The sequence below is a fragment of the Callorhinus ursinus genome, unplaced genomic scaffold, assembly GCF_003265705.2.
Source record: "Callorhinus ursinus isolate GAN/ISIS: 27379988/994484 unplaced genomic scaffold, GSC_fseal_2.0 scaffold12, whole genome shotgun sequence".
In the NCBI taxonomy this organism is placed as follows: Eukaryota; Metazoa; Chordata; class Mammalia; order Carnivora; family Otariidae; genus Callorhinus; species Callorhinus ursinus.
Window position 1 is genome coordinate 58,613,140 of NW_027397074.1, and position 18,704 is coordinate 58,631,843.

At 34.2% G+C, this 18,704-nt stretch overlaps 1 protein-coding gene across 1 annotated transcript in view; it reads left to right on the forward strand.

Annotated features, from left to right (window-relative positions):
• The window catches only part of CAPZA2 (capping actin protein of muscle Z-line subunit alpha 2), a 64,133-nt gene extending 45,645 nt beyond the window's left edge, over positions 1-18,488 (forward strand). The window contains exons 5-10 of the mRNA XM_025873213.2: positions 3,036-3,242; positions 5,272-5,351; positions 9,603-9,681; positions 11,801-11,872; positions 16,572-16,634; positions 17,477-18,488. Coding sequence (XP_025728998.1) covers positions 3,036-3,242; positions 5,272-5,351; positions 9,603-9,681; positions 11,801-11,872; positions 16,572-16,634; positions 17,477-17,617 — 642 coding nt within the window. The 3' untranslated portion in view covers positions 17,618-18,488. The remainder of the gene's footprint in view (positions 1-3,035; positions 3,243-5,271; positions 5,352-9,602; positions 9,682-11,800; positions 11,873-16,571; positions 16,635-17,476) is intronic.
• The last annotated feature ends 216 nt before the right edge of the window (positions 18,489-18,704 follow it).

An 18,704-nucleotide genomic window follows, 5' to 3' on the forward strand; every position in this document is an offset into this window, starting at 1 on the left:
TGAACCTAGCATAATATTAATACTTAAACCTAATAAAGATAAAACAAAATCAAACTAATCTCACATATGACCATAGATTTAAAAACTTTTTTTTTTTTTAAACTTTAGATAGATATTAACAAATAGCATCCTGGAATATATCAAAAGAATGACAAATCAAGACTAAATAGAATCTATTACAAGAATGCATGAGTGATTTCATGTAAGGCAGTATACTGGTCTTATCTATTAATCAACAAATCAGAAGAACTTTATGATGCATCAATAGACAGTGAAAAGGAATTTGAAAAATCCAGCAGCTAGTCCTTATTACAAAAACCCTGAGTAATCTAGGGGTAGAAGAAGACCTCTTAAATCACAGTAAATATCATAGACTACAAACACTAAAATAATTGTAGTTAAAATAGAAATTTGCCAGGTTTGTCTGCTTATTATTATCTAACCTAATAGCGGTATAGCAAATAAGAGAATGAGAACTTTTAAAGCTTTGTAAAAGTAAAGAAAACTCTTAGGTTACATGATTTATATAATCAACCTCCCAAATAATTTTGTGAGACTTAAAACAATTTTGTGAGATGGCTGAATTTAAGGTAAGTATACAAAACTCATTAGCTGTCCGCTATTGCACCAACTAAGTACTTTATACTAGAAATGGTTGGAGGGGGAGGAATTCCATTTTATTTGGTAAAACTATGTGTTAACCTAGGAATAACCTTAACAAGAAAGACAAAGGATTGTGAAGACAATAGTAGTTGTCTTCTTAAAACACAAAACAGGAGGGCGCCTGGGTGGCTCAGTCGTTAAGCGTCTGCCTTCGGCTCAGGTCATGATCCCAGGGTCCTGGGATCGAGTCCCACATTGGGCTCCCTGCTCCGCGGGAAGCCTGCTTCTCCCTCTCCCACTCCCCCTGCTTGTGTTCCTGCTCTCACTGTCTCTCTCTGTCAAATAAATAAATAAAATCTTTAAAAAAAAACAAAACACAAAACAGGATATGAACAATGGAAAGGCAACGCCACATTCCATTTTGAAAAAAGTTAAATTATTTAAAAACTAAAATAAAAATTTATTGCAATTTGATTAGAATCCTAATAGTTTTTGTAATTGGTCAAATGTTCATGAAGTTTAGGCAAAAGTAAAATTAAGAACAGTAAGAATGGGTAAGAGAATTCCTTTACTGGTTAGCAGAACAGGCTTTACAACCAATGTAAAGTCAAATCAGGATGGTTTTGTATAAAGTAGACAAAGAGATCAGTACAGCAGCATATAGAACCAGAATTTAGTCCCAAAATATATGAAAATTTTTATCCGTGAGAAGATTATAATTTAGATAGACATAATAAAAGATTGGCGGCACAACTGGTTTCTGTTAAGGTTAATTTGAACCTCTGTCTCATTCAACATAGAAATAAATTTCAGGTGGATTAAAAATGTGTAAATTTTAAAAGAGTCTATATGTACAATAATAGGGCAGGGAGACCATCTTAAGCAAGTCTGGAAACCCAGAAACTATAGAAGAAAAGATGGACATTTTGCTACGTAATAATTATTTTAACCATAAAACAGATACCTTAAGCAAAGGACTCATAAATTAATAAGAAAATAAACACAAATGAAAAATATTAAAGAATATTTGCTCACAGAAAAACAAATGGCCCACACACAAAAAGATTTAAATTTGTCAGTAGTCAGAGAAATGTAATTAAAGTAATGAGATATTTTATACCCATCAGACTGAAAAAAGGATCGTATCCCTATTGATGGGTGTAATGTAAGAGGAATATATCTTTATATTCTGTTCATAAAAATGCGGGTTGTCACAGCCATTTTTTTGGAAATATATTAAAAATTAAAAACATACAGATCCCTTTACCTACTGTCCCCACTGCTGGGAATATAAGAGAAATGGAAGCATCTAATGGAAATAAAAACATTAGCATGTTAAAATATATGTACAGAAGTACTTATTTTAACATTTTTAATGTACTCATTCCTCCCCCCAAAAAGAAAACAACCTGGAAATAAAAGAGATGGTCCATCAATAGAGGAATGACAGAATAAATTAAGTTATATCCACATTATGGGATATTATACAGCCATTAAAAAGAATGGTGAGAGGTTTACCAGTTGACTTTGAAGGATTTCTGTAAGGCGTTGATACTGAAAAAAGCCAGATGCAGAAAAATATGTGTACGTTTGCATTTTCATTCCATTCTGGTAAAGCAGTGACCAAAAAAAACCCTGTATGCGTGTGTATGTATACATAGATGTGTTTCTATTTATCTGTGTGGGATTGTATGGCTGAAAAAAATTGAGAAGGATATATCCTCTGTGTACATGATTTATATCAGAGGGTGGGGGAGGTTCTGACATAGGTAAGGAGTCAAAGATTAGGTGAGTTGCAAGGGAAGAACAAGAGGGGAAATTTTGAAATAAAGCACAGAATGTCACATTTATGCATGTACAACTTAAATGTATATAAAAAATAAATTACATGTTTAAAAATTTGAAAGTCAGTTGAAAACAACTGGTAATGAATAGATTATAAAAACAAGCAGACCCTTCACAGTAGATGAGATTGTGGGCCCAGGAACAATATAGGACACGCTGAAGAGTAATCTCTCTAGGTTAAAGCTGTTCTTGTAAAAGCTATTATTGTAACCATTCTCATTGAAGGTTATTACCAGTTCCTTAGTTTCGAGAACTGGAAACTGATAATGGAAATAGTAAACTGTTTATAGCTGTAAAAAAAAAAAAAAAAAAAAATTCCAGCAATGTATTAGAAAATGCATTCTTTTCACCAGGTAGCCAGAAGTTATATTGGGAGAAAATCAGATCCGCTGATCTTAGCTGAACGAGAGTACCCTCATTTGAATTATTATAGTTGTGCCAAATAGTTAAACCAATTGCTTGAAGTAGAATTATTTTACAGTGTTAAGGACAAAACTTAAGTGAATGTATATTAATATATATCAGTACTTAAATGCTATTTTAAATACTTTTTTTTTTTTTTTCCAAAATTCATCACACCATTGAAGGTATTGATAACAGAACATGGCGACTTGGGGAATGGAAAGTTTTTGGATCCCAAAAACAGAATCTGTTTCAAATTTGATCACTTAAGAAAGGAAGCAACTGATCCAAGACCATATGAAGCAGAAAATGCAGTCGAATCATGGAGAACTTCAGTAGAAACTGCTCTCCGAGCTTATGTAAAAGAACATTATCCAAATGGGGTCTGCACTGTAAGTAATCAATATGCATATTTTTCTTTTGTCGTATGTAAATATGACAGTGTTTTTATGATCTCCTGAAATCTGTAACTTACAGAACTGACATTTTATAACTTGCCGTTTTTTTTTTCTTTAAGTAAATATTTCTAAGAATGTTTTTTCGATGGTGCGCCTGGGTGGCTCAGTCGTTAAGCGTCTGCCTTCGGCTCAGGTCGTGATCCTAGGGTCCTGGGATCAAGCCCCGCATAGGGCTCCCTGCTCGGCGGGGGGCCTGCTTCTCCCTCTCCCATTCCTCCTGCTTGTGTTCCCTCTCTTGCTGTGTCTCTCTCTGTCAAATAAATAAATAAAATCTTTAAAAAAAAAAAAAAAGGTTTTTTGAGAAACTCTAAATAATATATTATGCTTGCCCAAAATGGAAAAATGGTTGTACCTTGAGTTAAATCCAAGTAGGAATTTTCCATACATTGATTAGAGCCTGATGCTATAAGATTCTTTAATCTCATGTTAATAACTCATCTCAGTAAGTTTAGATCACACTTCCTTTCAAGATCTTAGAACAAATTAAATTATTTGGAAGTGAAATCCTGTCCTTCCTGTTTTATAATCAAGTCTCTTTTTTAATGTTCTTTTTTTTATTTTTTTATTTTTTTTTATTTTTTTATTTTTAAAGATTTTATTTATTTATTTGAGAGACAGAGAGAATGAGAAAGAAAGCACATGAGATGGGGGGAGGGTCAGAGGGAGAAGCAGACTCCCTGCTGAGCATGGAGCCCGATGCGGGACTCGATCCCGGGACTCCAGGATCATGACCTGAGCCGAAGGCAGTCGCTTAACCAACTGAGCCACCCAGGCGCCCTTTAATGTTCTTCATAGTTTTAACCTGTTTTTTATATTTTCAGTATGAAATATGGCAGAAATTAGGAGTGCTTTTTTTCTCTTCTTCTTCATAAGATTGTTTGTACCCAGGTAGGCTTTTCAGGCGCCCCCGGCCCCAGTTTGTTTGCGTTTCTATGATCTTCTCCATAGTCAGGGAGATCTTTTGAAATACAGATCAGATCATGAAAATACCATGCTGGAAATCATTCAAAGATTTTTCTATTACACTTAGAATAGAGTGCAGGGTTCTGAACATGGCTTTCACAACCTTCTGGACCTGGCCTCTGCCTACCTCTGGAACCTAAGGTTACCATATATCCTGTTTATATTTGCTGTCCCAACATAATTATTAATATTACCAGTAGCATCCCATTTCACTCTCAGTAGTTTTCTGGTTAGGACAAAAATTCATACGATCCTCTTAAATATCTAGCTCTCAGTAATTACTTGAGGAAAAATTACAGCATAACCTAAAATACTTTACAAATTCCTTGAATTATAACCTTGTTGATTAGGATTATTTTGGAAGAATAACTCAAGAATAGATAGGTTGTGTTAGTCCTTATTTGCTCCTGGAGGATTGAAAGGTACAAATTATCCATGACTTTTGAAGCAATAAAGAGGTGAAATAACATCATCATACCATCACAGGCATTCTCTTAATGACCTTTCTTGGTTAAAAGTAAGTTAATTTTCTCACCTCTGTACTAATACTTTGTAAAATGACTGAAGAAATGACAATCTCTAAGATTGTGAAGGAAACAAAGATGATAATCACAGTGTAGGTCCAGTTTTTATTTGTGTGGAAACAGCCAGATTGGTATCTACATGTTTAAAATAAATTGTCTACATTTCTTGTGATACCTGTATTTGGAATGAAAAGTATGGTATGTCTAGGATGCTTGTGAATATTTTTAGAGTATAATAATGAGTTTTACTTTATAAATTTTGTGCTTTTTTATGATTCACTAAGAATTTGTGATTATAGGTGTACATGGTTGAGTACTTGTTTTTCTAGCTACTATGTTAGAATGATGACCTACTCTATATTCTTTTATATGTTCCTACCAAAGTGGTATACATTTTTTTTTTTGGTGCAGGTGTTTAAAGCTGACTGTTCTGTGGCCCTGAATTCACTCTTCTCTTTATTTTCTTTGCCATTAAGGTATATGGTAAAAAAATAGATGGACAGCAAACCATTATTGCATGCATAGAAAGCCATCAGTTCCAAGCAAAAAACTTTTGGTAAGTTAAAATTTTGTATTTCGGGGAATGTTGACATTTACATCCTTTGTAGTCCTTGCTTTATTGGTTGGACCTGTACCTGTTTGTGTATAACTAAGTGCAGTCTAAACATAAAACTTCAGCCTTTTGATATAAGAAAGGTATTTGCTTCATAATCAGCATAATTATTTAAAGATAGTGGTAAATCCATTGACACTCAGTGAATAAGAGCGTGGGATTGTATCGAGCGTTTTTAGAGACTTGGAAGCAGCATCCTAAGGGAACATTTGTACCTGTGAGCAGACCAGTTGGCAGGCCCTTATGCTCATTCTGAGAAGGGGTTGTTCCTGAATGAGACTTAATATGGGAGAGGACAGAGGTAAGTATAAAGGGAAAGAACGATTTTTCTGGTGAACTTTGGGGGCTCTGAAGTAGATGTTTCATGTGGATTGCTCTGTGCTTGGTTGGCCAATGTAAGGAAGTAATGACATATTTTATACAGTGAGGCAGATTACAATCATCATTTCATTTTAATTAAATTAGAATTTTGTAATCAAATTTATTGATTATTCCTTATAAAAGTCCAGTCCCCTAGAGCACTAACTTTCCCTATTAATCTTGGACCTTTGACAAGTTGCTGAGTCTTTGTATTTTTAGACAAGACTATTTCTGAGACATCTCCTTTATAAAATTCTGAGGGTCTACAAGACTATAAATTCAGAATTGAATGAAATCTTTACCTTTATCCTCTTTTTTTGTTAATACATGCTAAGATCATCAGAGTAAGTATAGTCATAATATTTGACTTGTTTAGCCAAGTTGGTTGGTTGTGCTCTGGAGGCTAAAGTAAGAGGTATCAGTAACCCCTGTGGACTAATTTGGTTCATGGCCCAAGATTGCTCCACTATTTAACCATCTTAGAAATAAATGCAAGGTTACAAGGTTAACCAAGAACATTTGGAGAAATGCAGATCCATTATCACTGAAGGAAAATCAATTCCATATGTAAACATATGCCTTAATGACAAGCTGCAGTTCCCTAAAGATTCTGGTATATAAAGTTACTTTTATGGACTTAATAAAAGTGTAGTTTCTCCATATTAGGCATAAAAACTTGTAGCAGTAACCTACCAATATCCTAAAGAAAGAAATTTATTAATTTATGCAATTTGTGCCAAGATATGTATCATAAAATCAGTCTTGTTGAGACTGTATTAAAGGAAAATTCATGTTGCTAAGTTTTACTTTAATATATATTGGAGATGTTACAGTGAATTTACTAGTTTTCAAAAGTAGAATTTATTTGAGCTTTAGCCTGTGTAAAATGAAGATGTTTGTTTTTGAGTTCTCTATTCTCACTAATTTGCTTCACATATCTGAATTTTTCTCCAAAACTACCACAATGAACATTATATCATGGAAGTTAAAAGTGACTTCCACTTTTTAGAAAAGATAAATTCTAAATGACATTCAAAGTGCTAGACATAACATACTACAATAATCTCAGTAAAATCTAAGTATTTTGCTACAAAGAAATAGACTTCAGTTCACCTAAAAATACAGATAGAATAAAAATCAAAAGATATTAGTCATGGACGTTTAATAGATTTCACTAGGACATTCTCTTCTTGGTCTCTACTCTTTCCCTAATGTCTGGCCATATTGGAGGCTTAATAAATGTTTGTTGAATAAATACACATTTGTAATTACAGTGTTAATAGAAGAGAAGGGAAGAATATACATAAAGGCTAGGACATCTTGACTTGTGTACTCCATTGATAAAATAGTATGACTCAGCATCGTTTACCGTAACTATATAGTAATAATGCCTTTGGAAGGATTTTTTTTTTTTAAAGATTTTATTTATTTATTTGAGAGACAGAGAGAATGAGAGAGAAAGCACATGAGATGGGGGGAGGGTCAGAGGGAGAAGCAGACTCCCTGCTGAGCAGGGAGCCCGATGCGGGACTCGATCCCGGGACTCCAGGATCATGACCTGAGCCGAAGGCAGTCGCTTAACCAACTGAGCCACCCAGGCGCCCTGGAAGGATTTTTTGAAATAGTTCTTAAATTGGTACCAATACTAGATTTGGAATTCCTTTTTTCTTTTTGTAATCAGTGTTTATATATGCATATTGTCATAATAAATCTGAAATGTATATGCTTAGAATTTACTAGTACTCAATACTAATACCTAAATAAAAGGAATAACTTCTTTCGGAATCATGAAATAAAAATAAATAGACCTAGGTTCTTTGTCCAACTGAGTGAGCTACTTATGGATAATTTTGAATGTCACTCAAAATCAAGGCATGGTATAAAATTCTCTTTTATTCTGTAGATCATATACATTGTTCTAATGGTAGTACTTTTCAAATGTCAAGTGTTAACTTTAGGTATGAGAGTACTTGCATTCTGTAGATTTTCATGTTTGGGTAGATTGCAAGAATATTATAAGGAACCCAGAAGTAATTTTATAGCAAAGCCAGTATAGTGATCCGATAACTCTGACTTTTTCAGAATCATATGCTATTGTTCACAAAAACCTAACAGGTCTAAACTTGCCTTTCAGAATATGTGTTTAGCCCTACAAAGAGCCAATAGAGGTAGAAGGAAAGTTGCCATGAAAAGGCCAAAAAAAGGATAAAATTCATTATCTGGGAGACAGAAATGAATAACAACATACTGGTTGCTTGTTTGTAATGTCACAATTTCCTACCATTCATATGTATTAGTTTGTAATTTTGAGAAGTGAGAGGAGGGAGGTACCTTTTATGTGGAAATTTAATCCTAAAACTGGAAAAGAAAAAAAATTCTGACACTTACAACTCCTTATATATGACTTTAATATATATATATATATATATATATATATATATATATATTCTCTTTCCAGATATCAAAACCTTTAAAATACTGTATTACTACCCATTCTTTTTATTTTTTTTTAAGATTTTATTTATTTGACAGAGAGAGGGGACACGGGGGGGAGTGGGAGAGGGAGGGAGAAGCAGGCTTCCCGCGGAGCAGAGAGCCTGATGCGGGACTCGATCCCAGGACCCTGGGATCATGACCCGAGCTGAAGGCAGATGCTTAATGACTGAGCCACCCAGGTGCCCCACTACCCATTCTTTTTAAAGTTATTTTGTACCTTGTATTATTCAGTGGATGTCAGACTGCATTGATGGTATTTGTGAAAGCCCTTGGTAATCTGAACATTTGTTCAGTTTATTCTTTTTTTTTATTGACTTATACTGAACACAATGTTACATTAGTTTCAGGTGTATTATATAATGATTTGGTAAGTTTGTAGTTACGCTGTGCTCATCACAAGTATAGCTGCCATCTGTCACCATACAACGTTATTACAGTACTTTTAACTATATTCCCTATTTTTATCCTTTTATCACCTGATTAATTCCATAACTGGAATCCTGTATCTCCCATTCCCCTTCACCTATTTATTCAATTTATTCTTAATTAAAGCATAAATAGTCAGTTGTGAAGAAGTAGTTTAAAATTTTTTTCCAAGGGCGCCTGGGTGGCTCAGTCGTTAAGCGTCTGCCTTCGGCTCAGGTCATGATCCCAGGGTCCTGGGATCGAGTCCCACGTTGGGCTCCCTGCTCGGCGGGAAGCCTGCTTCTCCCTCTCCCACGCTCCCTGCTTGTGTTCCCTCTCTTGCTGTCTCTCTCTCTGTTAAAAAATAAATAAAAAAAATAAAAATAAAAATAAAATTTTTTTCCAAAAGTAGCTTACATAATTTAGTTTTGAACTGTATTTTAAGCCTTAGCTTTAGAATTCTTTAGTTGCATCCATTGTATAGGTCCTTGCTTATTAATAGGATGAAGATTAAATGTAGTTCATTACTGAACTTAACCCTTTGATTCTTTTAAATATTTCAGTAATGAGGGGCACCTGGGTGGCTCAGTTGTTGAGCGTCTGCCTTTGGCTCAGGTCATGATCCCAGGGTGCTGGGATCGAGCCGCGCATCAAGGCCTCCATCGGGCTCCCTGCTTACCGGAAAGCCTGCTTCTCCCTCTCCCACTTCCCCTTCTTGTGTTCCCTCTCTCACTGTGTCTCTTTCTGTTAAATAAATAAATAAAATCTTTAAATAAATACATACATACATAAATATTTCAGTGATTAAAAAATGAATATCCAGCATCCATCCCCCACACTTTCATACAGTAGCATTAAATTTAAATCTGGAACTTAAAATTTATTCAAATTATTTTCCCTACCTTATTTACAGCTGCTGTTTTTATTTTTAAGGAATGGTCGTTGGAGGTCAGAGTGGAAGTTTACAATCACCCCTTCAACCACTCAGGTGGTTGGCATCTTGAAAATTCAGGTATGAAACAAAAAGAATTTGTTTACTGATCTCTAGATGATTACGAACAGAGAAACAACTAATTCATAAATTTACTTTTTCTCAGTACACAGTAACCATTTCTAGATCTTTGTTTTGAGGTATTGGGAAAAACAAGTAGTGTTGATTTCATCTTTCATCTTTCAAATAACCTTGTACTTCATTCCCTAGTCATCAAAAATATGCAAGGATAGCTTACAGATTCTAAAAACATAGCTAAAATTAGATGCTACCATTTGGTCTGCTCTTCAGACGATTTGTTCATCCAAGCATCCTCTGAGTTTGAGTTGTACTGTTCTGTCTCCCAAATTGGGTGGAATTGGGTGAGGTATAATATTAATATATGTATGTGTATATAGGTGTATAAATATATATTATTATGTGTGTATTTTAATATATGTAGATATGACATTTATCCTTTAAGTATCTTCTGTACTCGCATTTGGTTTCTTACAAGAAGCCCACCATAATTGAATTCTTTGACTCATTTAATGTAAACTCAGATGTTTATATAGAACATTTGGTAAATAAGACCAAGTATTTGAATATAAATATTACTAAACAAGTTAAAGGAAAAGACTGACCAATCTTTTTTCTCTTGGTTTACTTATTTATTCAGTTTATTTCATTAACTATCATGAAAGGTATTTTGCTAAAAGCCATAAAGGAATAAAGATCAATCAGATACTGCTGCTCTATCATCTGACTCCACTATACATTCCTGGTCTTTATCCTATTGCTTTTATGTTTGTTATGACTGTCCATTAGGGGCTAGAGAATAGAGGCTAAGAGCATGGGTTTTGAAAGCAGGCTGCCTGAGTTTGAATCCAGCTCTGTCTGTTATTTGTATGACAATAGGAAGTCATTTAATACTAGCTATTTTTGCTTGTTTCCTCATGAATCTAAAAAAGAAAACAGCAATACAAAGCTCATATGAATGTTTGAAGATTAGTTGTGATGAAGGCAATGTGAAAAATAGATTGTGGGTTGGCAAAGGGTCCAGAAAGTCAACATACTATATAACAATTATATGCTAGGCATCACGCTAAGTGATGAAGACAGAACTGTCAGATAATCCTAGCTCTCAACAAACAGACAATCCCAGCTCTCAACAAGCTTTGGCTCAACAGAAGCACCATTTTAGAAATTATCCAGGTGAAAGCTGCTAAGACCCAACTGAAGGAAAGAATAATGTCAATAGTAATGGTCATCATTCATCAAGCACTTCGTGTCTGGCTCTGTTCTAACCATTTTACCCATATCAAAGATGATTTTTAAAAATTTAAATCTGGATATGTTACTTTTTTACTTAAGACCACTCTCACTTACTAGATAGTCCAGACATATTTACATGGTACACAAGGCCCAAAGTTGACTTATATTTACCTCTTTCTCCAGCCACTCTTTTCCCTCCCCAGTCTCATACACATTTCAGCCATAAGTACCTCCAAGCCTTTCTACAGTATGCTGTTCTCTAAGCTCAGTTGCCTTATCTTCCCTGATTTAATTGTTGTCATAATACTTATATTGCTAAACCCAAGTATTGTTGCCTCTTTTCCGAAATCGTTTTTTAATTCTCAGAGAGTCTAAAGACTCTCAGTGTCCTGACACTCTCTGAGTGCTTTGTACATATCTCTTACTGTGTTGTATTGAAAAATAAGGCCAGGGACTCTTTTAAAAGCTGTGCATCCCTAGAACTTTCTGTAGTAGCAGGCATGTAATCACTCAGCTAATGTTTATTGAATAAATTCATATCTGAATTTGAGAAATTAAATGATTGGTGGAAATGCACAAAAGAGGAACGATATTTGGGAGGGATTATGATGAGCTCAGTTTTGGAAATACTGAGTTTAGATATCAGTAGAATATCTATTACGTAGAAATGTCCAGAATCAGGTCAGTGGAGGGCTTGCCTGAGTAATTACAGGAACAGCAAATTAGTCTTCTCACTATGCTGGAGTTTGAAAGGTCAGGAGCTCAGCAGAGGAGTCTAGGTTTAGAGCTAAAATTGGTAGTCATTTGCACTGATGTGATTGTTGAAGCTGTGAAGATATTGATGATTCCTGTAATGTGTGGTTTCTATAATTTCTTTTTCTAATAGGTTCATTATTATGAAGATGGTAATGTTCAGTTAGTGAGTCATAAAGATATACAAGATTCCCTAACAGTGTCTGTAAGTAATTAATTTCAAAATTTTCAACAACCTAATACTTCTATAAAGCCAGAACAGTTTTGGAACTAACATTTTAAGTAATATTTCTGCTTCAGATTAAAGTGTTTTGAAATAGGTTAAAGATGGTAAGTTAACTGGAAGTCTGTACGTAACTTTTTTTTAGCAGCTTTATTGGTATAATTCACATACTGTTCAGTTAACCCATTTAAAGTATCAAATTCCATGTTTTTTAGTATATTCACAAGACTGTACAGTCACCACAATCTAATTTTGAATGTTTTTGTCTTCCAGAAACCCTGTACCCATTAGCAGTCACTCCCCATCCGTCTCCCCAACCAGTCCTTCCCCAAAACCCTCCTCAGCCCTAGGCAACCATGAATTTACCTTTTAACTCTATGGATTTGCTTATTCTGGACATTTCATATAAATAGAATCCTATAATATATGGTCTTTTGAGACTTTTTTCACTTAGCATAATGTTTTTAATGTTTATCCATGTTGGAGCATGTATCAGTACTTCACTCCTTTTTATTCTGAAATAATATTCCATATACCACATTGCATTTATCCATTTATCAGTTGGATTGACATTCGTGTTGTTTTTTACTTTTTGCTGCTGTGAACTGTTGTGTACTATTTTATTTTTTTTAAGATTTTATTTATTTGAGAGAGAGAGAGACACAGCGAGAGAGGGAACACAAGCAGAAGGAATGGGAGAGGGAGAAGCCGGCTTCCCACTGAGCAGGGAGCCCGATGCGGGGCTTGATCCCAGGACCCTGGGATCATGATCTGAGCCGAAGGCAGATGCTTAATGACTCAGCCACCCAAGCACCACTCGTGTACTATTTTTTGTGTAGACATTTGTTTTCATTTTTCTTTGGTGGCAGTGGAATTGCTGAGTTGTATGTAGTTCTGTATTTGACCTTTTGAAGAACTTCTGCCAGACTGTTTCCAAAGAGGCTGTACCATTTTACAGTTCCATCAGTTGTCTACAAGGGCTCCAATTTTTCCATGTCTTCATCAAAACTTATGGCTGTCTTTTATTATAGCCATCCTGCTGGGTATAAAGAGGTATCTTTTTGTGGTTTTTATTTACATTTTCCTGGTGGATAATGATGTTGAGCATCTTTTCATGTATTATTGGTTATTTGTAGATCTTCTTCCAAAAAATATCTATTCAGATCCTTTGTCTATTTCTTAATTGGTTATTAGTGTTTTTATTGTTGAGTTGTAATTGTTGCTTATATATTTTGACTACAAGTTCTGTATCGGATATAGTATTTGCAAATACTTTCTCCCATTCTGTGTGTTGTTTGACTTTCTTGATTGTATCATTTGCAGAACAAGAAATTTTAGTTTGGATGTAGTCCAGTTTATTTTTTTGTGTCGTTACTTGTGCTTTTGGTATATTAATAGAAACCATTGCCTAACCCAAGGTCTTGAAGATTTACTCTATGGTTTTTTTCTAAGAATTTTATAGTTTTGGCTCTTAAATTTAGGTCTATGATTCTGTACTCAACTTTTAAACTGTACTATATTTTCCCCCTCTATCTGGGTTATGATTTAATGAAGTTTTCCTGAAGTTTAGCTTTCAAATTCAAGAAACTTTGAACTTGGTTTTATTTCCCCACATAGTTCTCTCACACATTCTTTCCAGTACATGTGCAGCTATTTCTTTGTGGGATTTTTTTTTTTTTTGCCCCAGTCATATTAATAATAGAACATTAATAGTCACATTTTATATTTCCCCATAAACATTTGTGTTGTATACCTAAAAGTGCCAATATATTATAAACATCAACTGCTAATATACAAAATTAGCTAACCTACAAGTATAAAGAAGAGTTAATTTTTAACTTAAGAAACGATTTGATTTAACATTAAGAAACGTGTGAATGTATAAGGCCAGATGCTCCTGGGAAGAGAAGAAAGCTGGTATTTAAGAAAATGTTTCACTAGCACTTAGGTAATTTGTGCCTTTGTGCTAAATGGTACTCTACTTGCAAAATTTGCCAGTAAAAGAAACTAATGTCTGGTTTTCCATGAGACACTGTGTTTGGTATTGTTCTGTATCATGTGCATACATGTAACATTATTTGCATAACTTATCTTCTTTAGTTTGACACTGAGCAGAGATTCTTTCTAAAAGACAATTGTCTACAAAATTACAGACTACGGAGTTGTTGAGAGGTGGTCATAGTAATTAAACTTGACCAATATACCTTTTGTGCTGCTTTTTAGAAATGAATCTTTTACTTTATTTTACAGGTTTTCTCTTTCTTTTTTTTTTTTTAAGTGTTTTTGGACAGAAAAAAAATGCACGTTATAGAAATATAAATACGTATGTGTAAATATATAAAACCTATAAAGTATACTCTAGTAAAGATACTAGAGAATTTTACATTAACACTTTTATGAAAAAGTCTAAATTTCTGGTAACTTTTTTACTGTTAGGAAAAAAGCAAAGAAACCCATATATTGGAATGTTAAAATTTTTCCAGAAAATATTTAAACACTACAGTAAATTCACCTTAAACTGTAAAATAAGCTTTTCCGGGGTGCCTGGGTGAATCAGCCGTTAAGCGTCTGCCTTCGGCTCAGGTCATGATCCCAGGGTCCTGGGATTGAGCCCCACATCGGGTTCCCTGCTTGGCTGGAAGCCTGCCTCTCCCTCTCCCACTCCCCCTGCTTGTGTTCCCTCTCTTGCTATCTTTCTCTCTGTCAAATAAATAAAATCTTAAATAATAAAATAAGCTTTTCCTAATGTTTTTAAAATGTATTATTGTGGTAAATACTGTTGAGTACATATTTAATAATATTTAGATACAGTCATTAATTAGAAATTTATGACAAATTTCTTACCTGTAAACAGATTGTCGAATTCATGTTAAGTGTTACTATTGAGTTTTTCTTTAATATGTATTATTAAGACTTCGCTTTCCTTAAACAGTGAAACCAGGCTCATTCTGTAGACTTTCAAAATATTTTTGCATAGTTCTCCTTGGACTTAGAATAACTGATCTTACAATATTTTCACTTTGTCATAATTTCTATTTGTGTTGTTTATTAAACTATAGTAAAGCATTACCTACACATATATTGACACACCTATTTAAAAATAATAGTGGTGTACACAAAAGTAGACTCAAAATGGATTAAAAACCTAAATGTGAAGCCTGAAACCATAAAAATCCTAGAAGAGAACACAGTAATTTTTTTGACCTTGGCATTAGGAACATTTTTCAAAGTATGTCTCCTAAGGCAAAAATAAACTATTGGAACTACATCAGATAAAAAGCTCTTGTACAAAAAAAAAAAAGCTTTTGTACTTCAGTGAAGGATACCATCAACAAAACAAAAAGGCAGCCTATTGAATGGCAGAAGATATTTGCAAATGATATATTTGATTAGGAGTTAATATCCAAAATATATAAAGAACTTAGAACTGAACCACCTACTGGGTGGCTCAGTTAAGCTTCTGCCTTCAGTTCAGGTCATGATCCCAGGGTTCTGGAATCGAGTCCCACATTGGACTCCTTGCTCAGTGGGGAGCCTGCTTCTCCCTCTCCGTCTGTCTGCCGCTCCCCCTATTTCTGCTCCCTCTCTGTGTCAAATAAATAAAATCTTAACAAAACAAAGCTTAGAGAACTCAACACCCAAAAAATAAACAGTCCAATTAAAAAATGGGCAGAGGACCTGAATTAGACATCTTTTTTAAGGAAGACATACAGATAGCCAACAGACACATGAAGAGATGCTCAGCATCGCTAATCATCAGGGAAATGCAAATCAGTACCACAATGATATATCACCTTTCACCTGTCAGGACAGCTAAAATCAAAAAGACAAATAATTAGTGTTGGCAAGGATGTGGAGGAAAAGGAACCCTCATGCAGTGTTCGTAGGAATGCAAACTAGTGTAGCCACTGTGGAAAATGGCATGGAAGTTCCTCAGAATATTAAAAATAGAAATACCCTATGACTCAGTAATTCCACTGCTGGATATTTACCCAAAGAGAATGAGAACACTGATTGAAAAAGATATAGGAATGTTTATTGCAACATTATTTACAATAAACAAGATAGGGAAGCAACCTAAGTATCCACCAATAGACGAATGGATAAGGAAGTTGGGGGGATGTACACACACAATTGTGTATATACAGTTATACACACACAGTGGAATATTACACAGCCATAAAAAGATGAGATTGTGCTATGTGCAACAACATGGTTGGACCTAGAGGGTATTAATGCCAAGTGAAATAAGTCCGACGGAGAAAGTCAAATACCATATGCTTTCACTCATCTGTGGAATTCAGGAAAAAAAAATGAGTAAACAAAAAGTAGATATAAATATAGAGAACAAACTGATGGTTGCCAGAGGGAGTGGGGGTGGGGGAAGGGCAAAATGGTGAAGTGGAGTGGGAAATACAGGCTTGTAGTTGAGGAATGAGTGAGTCGTGGGAATAAAGGCACAGAATAAGAAATACAGTCGATGCTGTAACAGCCCCGTGGTGACAGGTGGCAGCTACGCTTGAGAGCATCGCGCAGTGCACAAACCCGTTAAATCACCGTGTACAGCTGAAACTCTGGTAACTGGGTGTCAGTTACACTCAAATTTTAAAAAATGGAAAACGTAAAAAATAGTGGTGTAGTTTTAAATTACTATTTACTTTTGGTTTTGTTTTTCATTCAGAATGAGGTGCAAACAGCAAAAGAATTTATAAAGATTGTAGAAGCTGCGGAAAATGAATACCAGGTATGTTTTTCAAAAATATTATGATTTATATTTGCTTTAAATAATGGCACTGAAATTTTAATTTCAGTCATGAACCTGAATTTTTTTCATTTGTTTCACTATAATAAAACATAGTCCTTTTTGTTTCATTTGTTTTTAAATCAGTGGCAAACTTAAGAAAATGTGGCCAAAACTCAGTTCTTAGCCAGTTGTAATTTCTGAGTGTTAGTCACAATATGCCAAGGTTTTAAATGGTTATTTTGTTCTTAATTAGAAATTTTAATTTATGAAGTATTTCTCAAAGTATTTAGATTATGTGTAATCTGCTTAGATCTTCACTTTATATTCTTCTTTTTTACATTTTTTATCAGCTTTTAAACTATACTCTTGAACTTACATATTTAATTTGTGGATTAGCCATTTTTCTGCTCCTTGCAAACAATAATTTATAAAATTGTTCTGAGTGAAATAGAAAACTAGATCCAAAATGAGATTATACAAATATTAAATCTAATTTGCAGTTTCATTTCATTAAATTTAATTATTCAAAATGATTATAGACTTTTTCTTTTAGGGGCGCCTGGCTGGCTAAGTCAGTAGAGCACGTGACTCTTGAAATGACGACTGTGAAATCCAGACCTGAGCCAAGATCAAGAGTTGGACGCTTAACTGACTGAGCCACCCAGGTGGCCCTCTTTTAGCTGCTTTTAAACAGTTTTTAAAACCACATTGGGGTTTTTATTTGACTTTTTTAAAAATTGAAATAGGCTGCTTAAATAAAGGTTTTTCTAAAACATCTATGTGTTTTATAAATTGTTCTGTTCCTTTTATTTCTTTAAACTTTTAACTACTATTTTTCATAGACTGCCATCAGTGAGAATTATCAGACAATGTCGGACACTACTTTCAAAGCCTTACGTCGACAGTTGCCAGTTACACGCACTAAGATTGATTGGAACAAGATCCTTAGCTACAAGATTGGCAAAGAGATGCAGAATGCATAAGATGAACATTGCATGACCGGATCATTTTAATGTCTTTGCGTTTTAAAAAAAAAATCATTGCAAAAATATTCAGAACTGTCGAGCTACCCAGTCATATGGGCTGTTGCCATTTAAAATCACTGTAATTAGTTTGGTTAGAGCACAAAGCTTAGCTAATCAACCATTATTTTTCATTTCTTTTGTTCAAAGGGGATTGAAAATCAGTTTAGTTTAAATGTCTTTTACTTTGTTATACCTTTCTTTCTTATAATTAAGAGATGATTCCTCTAGTGTAATGTTAAAAGTTTTTGAAGTGTTTCAAAAATATTTTACTTACCGTAACCCTAAAATTGTTGTCTTTTGGTTTATGAAGTGGGTAATTTTTGATATTTGCCCAGTTCTTTTTAATGGGGTCAATAATGGACATTCTAGTTTAAGGTGGTTGATGGATTTAGCCATATATGCTGCTAAAGAAATTGTCTACCTTTTCCCCCTCACCTCTTCCATTTATCTAAAATTGAGATTAGAGGGAAAGCATTTTCTATATCAGTTGTGTTTGAATCTTTCAAGAAGGTTATTTAGCTAGCTTAGTGTTTAACTAAACTTTTTTTAAACAAGGCCAAGGTTTAGTGCTGTTTGGAGATTCTGAAATTAAATGAAAATACTTATTTCAGAAATGCATTTAATGCTTTTTTCTTGTGACAGTTACGCAAATTAGCTTGAACTCCATATGTCCCTGAGTTATTTTTATCATAAAGCCACAAATGTATTATAACAAGGCAAATTGTAATATATATAATCCTGAACTCATGACCATGTCTCAGTTTATTTCTTTTCTTGGATTGAAAAGTACTAAAATTCAATGTGACATTAAAATGAAAATTTTCCTATTTGAGTAGAATATCACTTATCAGTGAGTCGTATACTACTTTAAAATAATTTCTTTGGATATTGTGATTCTTAACTGGTTGTAAATTAGAAAAGCTGGGAGTACATATGGTGTGCATTACAGTCTAAATTTTCCATCTTCCTATGCATCATAAGCATGTTTGTAATATTTTAAAATACACATTTAATGATGCTACAGGAATTTCAAGCCTGTGGTGAA